The sequence below is a fragment of the Protomyctophum parallelum genome, assembly GCF_964188405.1.
Source record: "Protomyctophum parallelum genome assembly, chromosome: 9".
Taxonomy (NCBI): Eukaryota; Metazoa; Chordata; class Actinopteri; order Myctophiformes; family Myctophidae; genus Protomyctophum; species Protomyctophum parallelum.
This window is the reverse complement of record NC_139706.1, coordinates 12,477,277-12,489,525: the sequence shown is the minus strand read 5'-3', so window position 1 is coordinate 12,489,525 and position 12,249 is coordinate 12,477,277. Positions and strand designations below refer to the sequence as shown.

At 45.5% G+C, this 12,249-nt stretch overlaps 2 protein-coding genes across 7 annotated transcripts in view; both read right to left on the bottom strand.

Moving 5' to 3' along the window:
- siae (sialic acid acetylesterase) overlaps positions 1-12,249 on the bottom strand; it is a 301,364-nt gene that overhangs the window by 36,825 nt on the left and 252,290 nt on the right. The gene's annotated exons all lie outside the window — the stretch shown is intronic.
- The window catches only part of gdpd5b (glycerophosphodiester phosphodiesterase domain containing 5b), a 94,699-nt gene that overhangs the window by 1,913 nt on the left and 80,537 nt on the right, over positions 1-12,249 (bottom strand). For 3 of the 6 annotated variants that reach the window (XR_014569759.1, XR_014569760.1, XR_014569761.1), the window contains exons 10-16: positions 12,158-12,249; positions 8,702-8,923; positions 7,795-7,952; positions 7,047-7,194; positions 5,700-5,782; positions 2,152-2,264; positions 123-392 (exon numbers count right to left, since the gene is read on the bottom strand). The exon at positions 12,158-12,249 is cut by the window's right edge and continues 59 nt beyond it. Coding sequence is in view for 3 of the 6 variants with exons in the window: in XM_083773571.1 (XP_083629697.1) it covers positions 608-648; positions 2,152-2,264; positions 5,700-5,782; positions 7,047-7,194; positions 7,795-7,952; positions 8,702-8,923; positions 12,158-12,249 (857 nt within the window). In the remaining 3 variants the exon portion in view is untranslated. Of the gene's footprint in view, positions 1-122; positions 649-2,151; positions 2,265-5,699; positions 5,783-7,046; positions 7,195-7,794; positions 7,953-8,701; positions 8,924-12,157 lie in introns of those variants that run through there. The other 3 variants (XM_083773571.1, XM_083773572.1, XM_083773570.1) reach the window with 3 other exon arrangements.

Genomic DNA, 12,249 nt, shown 5'->3' with positions numbered 1-12,249 from the left:
GAGAAAAAAAAACTAAAAATAAACACTGAGACCAAAGACTTACAGATAGATAGAAAGACATAGAACGTTTGGCCAAAAAACAAAAACAAAACAGACACTATGGCCATGAACTGTAAACTCACCGTTTACGCCCCTCCAGCACAAAGTCTGTGTGGACATAACGGGGTGTTTATAGAGTAACTTCCCTTATACAGGGTCTCCAGTGACAGGCTGAATGGGAGGGAGTGGTGGGACGGGGCAGAAGGGATGGATGGAATGATGGATGGATGGATGGATGGTTGGGTGGATGGATGAAGAGATGGAGGGGAGCAGGGCAGGTTGGACTAGAAAAGTGGCAACGGGTAACGAGGGATGGAATGGGACAACGGGACGAAGGAAGGACGAGTCACCCGCTGGAGGAGAATGGAGAGATGGTGGGATGAACAGGAGGCGATGCGCGTCACACACACAGGATGGAGAGATGAGGCAGGCTCCTACTGGGGGTGACCTTAGTGAGGAGGAGGAGGAGGACGGGGTCGAGGAGGAGGATATTCACAAACACTCAGACGCATGCTTGGAAAGGGCTGCGCGCTAGCTGGGCGCCGCCGATACTCTCAAAGTCACAAGTCTATCCGACCGGCAGTCTGGGCGCTCGTTGCTGCTGTGGTTCTACAAATAGGTGAAGAAGAGGAGGCGTGAGAATAACAGAGCCATTTGAGTGCAGGCACCCAACTGAACGCAACCAGACCCGTTAGAAATAGCCACGGTTAACATGACTGGAATGCCAAACGGGTGCGGTTTGATGCATTAGCACAATGCTGGTGTCAATCAGAGGAAAGGATCACTTTGAAATAGTGTTAGCGTCTACTCATTCTGGTGCTCATGACATTGTTCTATGCAGTGTACTGCACCCTGATGGTATTCAACAAAGTTAAAACAAAAGCTTAGAATTATCAGCAAACTGCTATTTCTCCACACACAAACAAACACAAGACCACACACAATGACCAAAACAAACATATACAGTATGGGTACTGAGAGGGACACATATCATCTCTATTGGGCAAAAACCTTGTATTTAACCTTGTATTATATAGTTTGCCACATGACATCTGACCTACAAGTTCACAACAGATCACAATGTGATGTTTTGTGAGCTTGTAGATGAATATATTTGCTATTTGTGTCTTTTTATTATACATGTTTAACCTTCCTTGGGATACATCACTGAGGATACGTCCTAGGTGCATCCATGCAATGTTTTTTCGTTCTTAGTTATTCTATTTATAGTAACTCATGTGACTATGTGACAACCAGGAATAGTCTGGTGACTTCTGGGGAGACGGGTGGCAGCCGGAATGTAGACGGCACCCGGGAGCAGTATGGGTTGGCGCCCCAGCCTGTGTCTTCCGTGAGGAGGAAGCCCAACAAACCCACGGTGAGGCCTTTAGGACGGCCATTCAAGCCACAAGCAGCAGCACCGTTGCCCAGGTGGAGCCTGCAGAACCATTGCGGCTCAAGAATCCGCCACTCCTGAATGAAGTCTCTGGTGCTGGGAGTCTGGTGAGAGCAGGAGTGGACCTGGTGAGACGTAGGAGGGGCCCGGACCGGAGTCAACCCACAGGCCTAGTCCTTCCACGTGCCAGATTGGGCTACCTCCCAGTCCCGGCAGAGTTGTTCGGGAGTGGCGGATTGTGTGGCAGGTCTTTGCCTAATGGGACTGATCGCGGGTCGTACTGGGACGTAAGTCGGGACTCGATCACCCCGGCTGGGTCACCTGAGTGAGAGGTATGATGTTGCGAGACGCGAAACCACGATGACCTTGAGATACATCATCACTGAGGATACGTTCCAGGTGCATCCATGCAATGTATTCTTGTTCTAACCAATGAAAAGTATTAACAAGAGCTTGTAACTAAATAATAACTACTTTGGAACTCCACTGGAACACTTTTTTCCATTTCTTGAATAGGAAACAATTTTGGACATATACAAGGTTTCTCCCGGATAGTGACGATATAATATAGGGATACATACTGGAGAGGGACACATGTACGTACACTAAAAATCCTCAGTGCTAATCTAACTCCTAGAGTTAAATTAAAACTATGGATTTCACAGTGTAGGGCTGTAGACCCACCTATACACCCTTCTGTACTGGGGGTTCCTTACCGGAAAAAATGAGTTTCTCTTTCATGATATTGACTTCTCGGCTGGACCTCCTGACTGCAGCACTCAGCATGATCTGTTCCGGGTTGTAGCTGCGCATTCCGCTTGACCTAAACCTGCAGAGATCACACGTGCAAAGGTCAGAGCCAGGTCCCCTCGGACACACCCGGTACACCAGGAAGTACTGCTGCCTCTGCTCTCATTCGACTGTATGGCTATCATAATGGTCATACTGTGCCTATGCTGTTTTGTGAAAGGTGGGGACCGCATGTAATTCCGACGGAGCATTAGTCCAACATGCGGACGCATGTCGGACTAGTGTCTGCTCCCGTGCTGGCAGTTATGGTTAGGTTAGGAGATGAGGTGGGTTGTCATTTGTCGGACCAATGACTAGTCTGAGCAACGTACTGCGTATTGTCTCACTAACCATTAGGACACTCTGCTGTCCAAACTGTGCTGCGGCCACTTCATGATTTGACAGCATTGAATGTTTGGATGTAAAATGTCACCTCTTGACAGAGTTTATTTATATTTTAACTATTTAATCACAGTACTACAATCAGAAATTGTTGTAGCCTACATAAAGTATCAAGGAGTACGTTTTCATGCCATACAACTGTGGAGGCATCCTAGTCACATCACTGTTAGGCCCAACAGATCGGTGCCTGACTTCTTGAAATGTTTGTTCCTGTAGGGTAGGCATTCCTAACAGTAAAGTGCTTACTTGCCAGTAAGCCTAAAGCAGCATCATTGCCTTACTTGCCTCCATAAATCCAAAATAATTGATTTCAATTACATTAACTGAGATGCATTAGTCAGACTGTGCATTGACTAATGCAGAGAGGCACTGCGAAATGCAAACTGCAAAAAAGCAGGGCTTTAGGCCAAATCAATAATAGCCACTCTTGGCGCACTTCCCCTGTTGGAGGCATTTCCACAAATCATTTGAGAGCTTTGGTTGTTTGTTAAATTAAAAGGACAATTAATCTCAAATCTCAATGGCTGAGTGATGGTCAAAGTTTGTGCTGCGTGGTTGGAAAATAATTGATATCAGCCAACTGGGATAGAGATTTGGCTGTATGACAGTATGCTTGATAAGTGTTCATACTATGCCCTCTAGAGGGCAAAGGGAGAAGTGGCAGCAGTGCATTAAAACATACAGGTCACACAATGGAAAGAGGATGACCGACAGACTGAAAGATGACGAGAAAAACTGCCCATTAAGACCTAAGGACCAGATTCTACAAATGTCTTCTAAATCCTGACATTCCTGACATCTTTTCTATATCAGTGATGCTCAAACCTTTTCATGTCAAGGACCCCCAGAATTATCTGTATTTGGGGCGCCGACCCGATCTGAAAATATGTTGTTCCAGGGACCTCCCAGAAGCAAATATTTTAGTTAAAAACATTCGCTGTGAAAGAATATACATTCAAAGATTTGCACACATTTTCACAATTAAAAAAAAATAGCAAATCTACAAGTCCGTAGCGCGGCACTCGGTGTCGCGCTATGAGCTAGTAGATCTGTTTCTAGGTGACACAGATGCGTCCTCAGGTCTAAATGGGCTAGAGCCAGAACGAGGGATGGAAAGAGTGAGAGAGAGAAAGGCTAGAGTGAACAAGAATGAAAGGAAGAACTAAAAGGACAGGGAGAGAGGGGAAAAGAACATCAAGTGTTGAAAGATGTTCAACAACAGACAGAGCGCAAAAGAGACGGCAAGAGTAAAGTCTGAGAAAAGGCAAAGCAACGGCTGAAAGGAGAGAAGACAGCTGGTCAGAGGAGAACGACCCAGTTACCTGATCAGGTGAAAGCTGAGAGAAGATGCCAGAATGCAGCATAGGAGGAGGAGGAGGAGAAGAGCATGCACACCAGGCAGAGGAGAGAGAGAGACAAACACAAACAAAACAAAGAAATTCAAGGGGGAAGGAGGAAAAAGAAGGAGAAAAAGAAGTTGGGAGACAAGAGAGGTCAGTTGAGAAGCCGGCAGCAGCCATTCGGCTAAGAAAGAGCAAAAACCCACAAGTGCCCCAAGCCCCCAACCCTCTGCTGAGAAGGGTCCGTTTACTGCCCTCCCAACAAGGTTCTGTAGCATAACCTTTAACTGTACTACCTGTACTGTTAACACAATTGTTAATTAAGTATTCAATCAATAAAACCCGACAAAGACATAATAAGCAGTGGATGTTGATACTGTACATCGACTTGCATGCAACATTATTATGTATTTGGCATCTGGTAATAATGACAAATGCTTTGCATGCAGGGCAAGCTTGGAAAGACCAAGGTAGACAAAATAAATAACACAACTTTATAGCTTAATCAAATAACAACAGTACCCGTGGCAATATAACAATGTGTTCTTTCTATTCTTTCAGTGAGCTGAGAGGAGTCATTAGAAATGCAATCATTCCATCCTGACACAGTCATAATGTGCATTTAGAACACATGAGGAGAGACATCAAGGCTGTATGTGCAAGGAGTGCAAGGAGTGGAGTCATTGTCTGAAGGGTAACTACAAAACTAACTAAAATCATATTGTTTTAGTCTTTGTCATCATCCAATATGAAAATAAAAAACGAACACATCATATCGCGATGCTTGTAGATCTATTTTTCTACGGTTTTTGAATCTCGCTCCTGACTACTCGTACACTAAAACCTGCTTTAAAAACGATTAAAACTAACAAAATGTTCAAAAATAAAAAAAAATAAAAAGTAATGAATGAAAGATTCATAACTCTATTATATTGGATATTTCCGCCCCCCTCAAAAAGGATTGAAAGAACCTTCTCCAACTGTGAGGTCCTATCCCAGAAACAGTGGCATCAAGAAAGGGAAACCTTTCAAACTTAATATAAAAGTATTTGCGCACCATGTCAATGTTGGCTCACAATCCTAATAAATTGAATGACATTTACAGCCGAGCTGGATTACAAGGATTGTACCGACACGTTTGCAGCCAAGAAGGCAAGCAAAAGTGACTTTCCCTCAATCTATTATTGCAGTAGAACTAGAATAGCTATGGTATGTGTGTGTGACTGTGATGCATGCGCGTGCATGAATGTGCCAGGCCTCCCACGCCAAGTCTGCACAGGGCCTCCCCCACACCCCCCCCCCCCCCCCCTCCCAACTGCAATGGGCCAGCATGTACTGTAGGATGCCAAGAACGTATTGTACCATACGGTGTCCTCGGCAGTAATAGCGAATGTGTCATGTGTCCTTCACATAGGGCTGTATTTTGCGTGTCTTAAGTACCAGGTCTTATTCCCTAACTTGAGTAAACTAAAGACCTGGAGGCGTGATCAATGCCATTTGGCTATTCTGAGTGGCCAAAGAGCATTGATCACGCCTCCAGGTCTTTAGTTTACTCAAGTTAGGGAATAAGACCTGGTACTTAAGACACGCAAAATACAGCCGATAGTGTCTACATGAGGAACAGGAACAAGTGCTTGATTTTAGCGATGAGAGAATACTAGATGAACGCTTGTTTTCCAATAAACTCTCCCTCACTATAGTATGTGCGCACGCCACTGTAAACACACACTTACTTCTGGAAAACGAATATTCCTATGACTACAGCGAAGGAGATGAGGTCTGCAGATACCCAAATCAGGCAGTATTCATCTGGTTTCTGGAAATGGAAAAACACGCACGCACACACGCACACGCACGCACACACACACACACACACACACACACACACACACACACACACACACACACACACACACACACACACACACACACACACACACACACACACACACACACACACACACACACACACACACAATTATCACAGGGTCCATGTGCAAATTGTCTGTATGCATCTATTCAGAGTTGGGCAATGGAAATTATTCAAAGAAAACTTTAAAGATAGTCTATCCACGCAAATACGAATATTTCGTACTTTCAGCTGTGTGTTCGGGCCAGTGTGCTTTTAACTTGAACTAACACCAAATCTGATAATGGCACAGGTAGGTTTGGTAGCTACACTGACTTGGTGCAGTGCTGACACCAACATCCATGATGGCAGATGCCGTGCCAAGTGCCAACCTGAACTCTGAACCACGTTAGGGGGTGGTTTGGTGCAGGCCACACAGTGTCCTACAGGGTATCAGTATGTCTGTTAGGGGGTGGTTTGGTGCAGGCCACACAGTGTCCTACAGGGTATCAGTATGTCTGTCAGGGGGTGGTTTGGTGCAGGCCACACAGTGTCCTACAGGGTATCAGTATGTCTGTTAGGGGGTGGTTTGGTGCAGGCCACACAGTGCCCTACAGGGTAGCAGTATGTCTGTTAGGGGGTGGTTTGGTGCAGGCCACACAGTGTCCTACAGGGTATCAGTATGTCTGTTAGGGGGTGGTTTGGTGCAGGCCACACAGTGTCCTACAGGGTATCAGTATGTCTGTTAGGGGGTGGTTTGGTGCAGGCCACACAGTGCCCTACACAGTATGTCACTAAGGACACACTGCCAAGCTGGCATCATCAAACTGATGAGTCAGGGACATGTAAAAGCAGCCGTTGCATTTAGCTGAAGCTATTTTAAAGCTGCAATCCGGGATTCATTGTAATATATAAAACGTTTCGTTTTTAAGCAATCTGTATGTAGTAACATGTTATGTTATATTAAGAGTATGTTAACAAAGTAAGTAACAAGATAAGCACATCTGCAGTGGTTGGAGGTGGTCTCTCTACTCTTTCACCAAAAGATTTAGACCCTGGTGTCTGGTAGGACATTGTAGGAGGCAGAGCTTGTAGATCAGCTAAAAGTAGGCGTAAACGGAAAAAGTGGTCAAACAAGTACAATTGTAACTCAAGTCCAGTTCTCTAAAGACTACAGGTTATTTCAACACTTGATGATTGAACCGTGTATATATTTTTTTCACGTTCTTACCATGAGCCAGACGGGTGCGAGCACCTTCTTGAGAATGTGCGGGGCCTCCGAGGACACCTCAGACACCCCGCTGCACCACAGCACAGAGAAGAGCCAGGGCTCGTTCACTGTGTACAGGGTCACACTGAGGTTGCTCCGAGAGAACTCTCTGCATGGGAACAACACAATGGCCAAAATATGAAAATAAACATGCAGCAGGGTTAGAGAGTCCGGAGACAAGATTGTGCCGTGTTATGAATATGAATTTGTGTGTGTGTGTGTGTGTGTGTGTGTGTGTGTGTGTGTGTGTGTGTGTGTGTATGCCTGAAGCATCTATGTATGGGTCTACAGCAGGGGTGCCCAAAAGGTAGATCGTGATCTACCAGTAGATCACAAAGGCTGTGCAGGTATAGGTAGATCACATGACATTCCCCTAAAATACATAAAAAAAGGCCTATCAGCCCAAACCCACAATGCAATACTTTGTTTTCAAGAGTGTTGTACTTTGTAGCATTACAAAGTTATATAGAAGAAAACCTACCAATTCCATTCCCCCTCTATTTCCCGTTCCAAGTGTGTCTTACGTTTAAACCTTTCCAACAAAGGGATAGTAATTATTTTGGTCGGTAGATCTCGTTGAACTGAGCACCCCTGGTCTACAGTAGGTACACATGTAGTCTGTTAGTGTGCAGCATGTCCTCTGTGCCTAGCTGTGTCTGTTGTGCTGGTCTCTCTCCATAACAATATGCTGATGTTTTCCGTCTCCTACCTGACGTCCTGCGTGCTGGCCTGGTTGTATCGGAGCAGCAGTCTGCTGATGCCCTGTTGATGGAGTCTCTGAGGACTGTGCTTCTCCAGGGAGGTCTGGACCAGAGCAGGAGCCACCTGTCTGACCAGGGCCCTGTCCTCGTCTGGAGTCCACATCACCTGCATGCACACACACACACACACACACACACACACACACACACACACACACACACACACACACACACACACACACACACACACACACACACACAGTCATGTAAATGCACATCACTCAATTTCTGAAATGATTTTCTTGCATCGCTGCAGCTCAATATGTCTAATTCCAAGGATCAGTGGGAACTTTAATTTTGTTTCACTTTGTTATTCAACAACAAGTTGGAATAACGTGTTAAATAAGCGGCTTGGACTCCTCATGCATTGATTATATTTATTAGACAACTGACACTGGGTGAAAAGATTGGGTTACAAAAAAAAAAGAACATTATTTTAATGGCCGTGGCTAGTGATTCAGGGGCTGGAACCAGCCTAGCAAGACACAGTACTGTAGGGAATCATATGCTCGCCAGTAGCATCTTGCCACAGTGTTGAGGATAAACACGGACCATCCCCCGACATCAACATTGGTTCTTCTAAAGGAAAACCTATGCAAACAAAAATGACCCACATTTTCTCAGTGATAACAACCTAGACTAGAGCACATTTCCCAAGGGGTACAAAACATCAGCGTGGTTTATTTTACTAGCCAAATTAAACTAATATAAATGAGTAGCATGTCCTTCCCCATAGCCAGAACAAACACACCAAATGAGCAGCTTGCAGAGCGTGTTTGAGCAGGTGCACTACGTACGCCACTACTTTGCATTTCTCTGTCAGGGCACGATGACTCGAGTTCCTACGTGACTCACCAGGCCCTGAGGTGCACTGGCCTGCCGTACGACCTCCAGCGTGTCATTGATCCAGCTGTAGTGGCAGGGGTGCTCCCGCGGGGGTCTCCTGAGTCTGAACACCACCGTGTGGTTGCGGAGGGAGGCTAGCTTCAGCAACTGCTCCAGGCTGCACACCGTCTGGTTGGCCACCAGGCGTCGCTCCCGTGCAGAGAAGCTGTGGACTGTCCAGAAGGGGTCGTCCTGGAGAAGTGGGAGAGAGGTACAGTAAAAGATGTGCTCGGCAAAAAAAACTAAAACATTTGTTTTCAAGACCACAGGAATGGGACAAAGCACTCCCATTCATTTCGAAAAGGGAGAGTATGAATTCCATGTGTTGTATAGTATCCCTTGTTAATTAGTGTTAATTAATATAATTATAATTATAATAACAATAACTAGAAATACCACATTGCAGTTTGTGGTAGAATTCCACAGACCAGTTGCCGTTTTACATCTTTCCGGACTCACGTAGTGAAGACTTTGAAGGAATGTGAAGGTTTAGCGAGGTCACAGTGATCTTAACCTAATCTACAGTGCTTCTAATCAGTTCATGCTCGAGTCCCAATGTACGCTTGTTGTGCCACATTCCCTCAAGGCCTTCCTGAGATATCTCAAGGTTGGGACGAATGTACGTGTGGACAGACAGACAGACAGACAGACAACCATGAACATAATCGGGGACGGCAAAAAAATGTCAGGCAAAAAAAGCGTAAATTTCAACCAGCAATACCGGGGGCCAAAGAGCACAGGCATACGCGGCAAGAGGCGTCGAGAAAGCGCCTAGCGGCGTCGGCAAAGCGTTTCCGGGTTTTTCGCCGACCGTACAAGTTGAAGCCGCGCACGAGCGTCATTTCCATCCACCAGCTGTTTAAAAACCCGGAAGAGACGCCTGATCTAGGCGCTGTCTGACGCGACTATGTGCCTGCGCCCCAAACTGTGAACAGCACAAATCATTTGCCAATCGGGGACTTGTATTGGGCTGGCTAAGCGGCATACACATGACACAAAGTTTGACCAATCCGGACGTGAAGCCGACTGGTCGGGTTGGCCAAGCAGGGAAACTGATGAATGCACTTCCCCCAAGCAAACACAGACCGCAAGACAGATACAGTATGTGGGGTTTTTTTGGGGGGGAGAGTGGGGGGTGTTCTCAGAAACCGTTGGTTCAATGGAATTGCCACGTGCCACTACAAATACCTGGTTCACACACGGCAAGTTTGGACGGCGCCAGAGTTAAGCCCAGGAGTCCAGGACACAGAGAGATACAGTACATACTTGTGTTTCGTCAATTAATAAATATAAAGGCTCAGGTGCCTGTGTGTGTGGGATGTGTTGAGTAAGCATTACGTACTGTCTGTATATGTCCTGCCTGAATGCGGTGTTAAATGATGACAAAAAAAAAAAATCACTGAGAAAAACTAAAATAAAGATTAAGGTAAACTATGAATAAATAAAGGGCCTATTGACAATTTCATCAACAAATGTTTGTGTGTATGTGTGTGTGTGTACTGTATGTGTATGTGCGTGCGTGCGTGTACATAACAGGCAGATACACAACAGTCCTATTTAATGTACTCCGCACATATTTTACCATTCAGGCATTTTGTTGTTGCTCTGTCCTACAGAGACCCATCGTAAATACGCCACAATCAATTTGGAAGTTACCCAAAAAATAAACCACATTGGAAATGGCTGTGTTGACTGGTCTTAAGATGAATGCATTTCTTCTCTCAATTAAGTTAAATGGTGCATTTATATCAGCGCTTTCATCCAAGGCATAGATTGTGCATTACATTCACCCATTCACACACACACATTCATACACCGATGGTGGAGGAAACCATGCAAGGCAGCAACCTGCACATCGGGAGCAATTAGGGATATAGGGGTTCGGAGTCTTGCTCAAGGACACTTCGACACCAAGTCTGGGGGAGCCCAGGATCGAACTGGGAACCTCACGTTTTTCCCATCCGGCCGTTCACTACTGAGAGTTATCTTAATTCTTTCTCTCCTACAGTAGGTCCGATATATACGTACGTCGACGCTAGGTGGCGTCCTTATATATACGGACTCCGTCTATATAATGGTTGATGCCTACGGAAGCCTTTAACATTGGTCTGGTTCCCATAGCAACGCCCCACCGTTCCAACTATGGGAAGGCATATATATTTTCAGTTTAGAGCAGTGGAGAGATTTTCAAACAGTCATAACTGGTTCTAAAATCCGTGCCTTTTCCCTGCGATGCTGGCGCCATGTTAAAGCTTCTGACGAGAGGTGAGGGGCTGGTTTGTGTTCTAAAACTGTGTTTTTTTCCCATGCGCATTTGGCTAACACAGTGGAGTTAAAGTGGAGAGAAGTGCTGGCACCCGGAGCTGTGGTTAATGCTACAATTAGCGCGCAATAAAGGAGTTAAAAGAGTCAGTTGAAGTCATGAATACAAAAGGCTAGGTACCCTCACAAAAAACATGCAGTATTGGTCTCTAAACTGCCTCCCCCTGGTCAGCCGGGGCGCCTGATGGAGGGGAAAGGAACTGGGTGGAATAGCATGTTCCTTCCACGCGCTACGTCGAAGGAACTGACCTCATGTCAGTCCGTTGCTCTCCCCAGGTTGGCGGAGGGAGTGTAGAGCCATTAGATAATTGACACTGGGTGAAAAATGGGTTACAAAATCGTGGGATAAAAATGATTAGAAACATAATACTAATAATAATTAATACAAAAGGCAATGGACCGTGTGAAGCTGGGGATCCGCACGTAATTCCGACATGCAGGAACCGCTCGAACATGCGCTGCTCCCGTGCTTGCGGTTATGGTTAGGTTAGGGTGTGTCTGACCCACCACAAATACAAAGTAGGTTGTTTCAGATCAGTGGTTTTCAACCCGTTTCATATCAAGGTCCATTATTTATTCAGCATTTGAGCCACGGACGACCAGTTGATGACATTCAGACACTCTGACCCAAAACGAACTAATATTTTGTCATTGGATAAGATTTTGCCCACAACTCCATGATGTATTGATGTTGAAGGAGAGAAAACAGCCTACACTGTAGACTTTTTGTAAATTAAATGATGTAGATGTTTAACAATAATTTAACTAAAATTTTAATTTAAATTGAATGGGTTCAATTTAAAATATAATTTGAATGGGTTCAACCCAAATGGACCCCTACGGGCCAATTTGGTTTCATTTGACACTCTCCAGAGTTAAAGATCTAATAAGGAAGGGTCCATGTGGTTAACTCCCCATCATTTAGTTGGGGACCACCTGCAACCCCCCCCCTCAAGGACCACTGGTGGTCCCAGGACCACTGGTTGAAAACCACTGTTTTAGATCCTTTCCCAGTTTTACAGTTTTACTGTACCAGAACGGAAACAGCCATGATAAAACCCAGCGTTGCTAAAAGGTGGTCGTCGTAGTACAGTAGTACAGTACCTTGAGGAACCACTGTCCTGCGTTGAGGCTCTGTAACTCTGTCCAGTTGAAGAGCGAGGCGTCGTCGAGCCGCCGGTGTGGGAACACCTTCT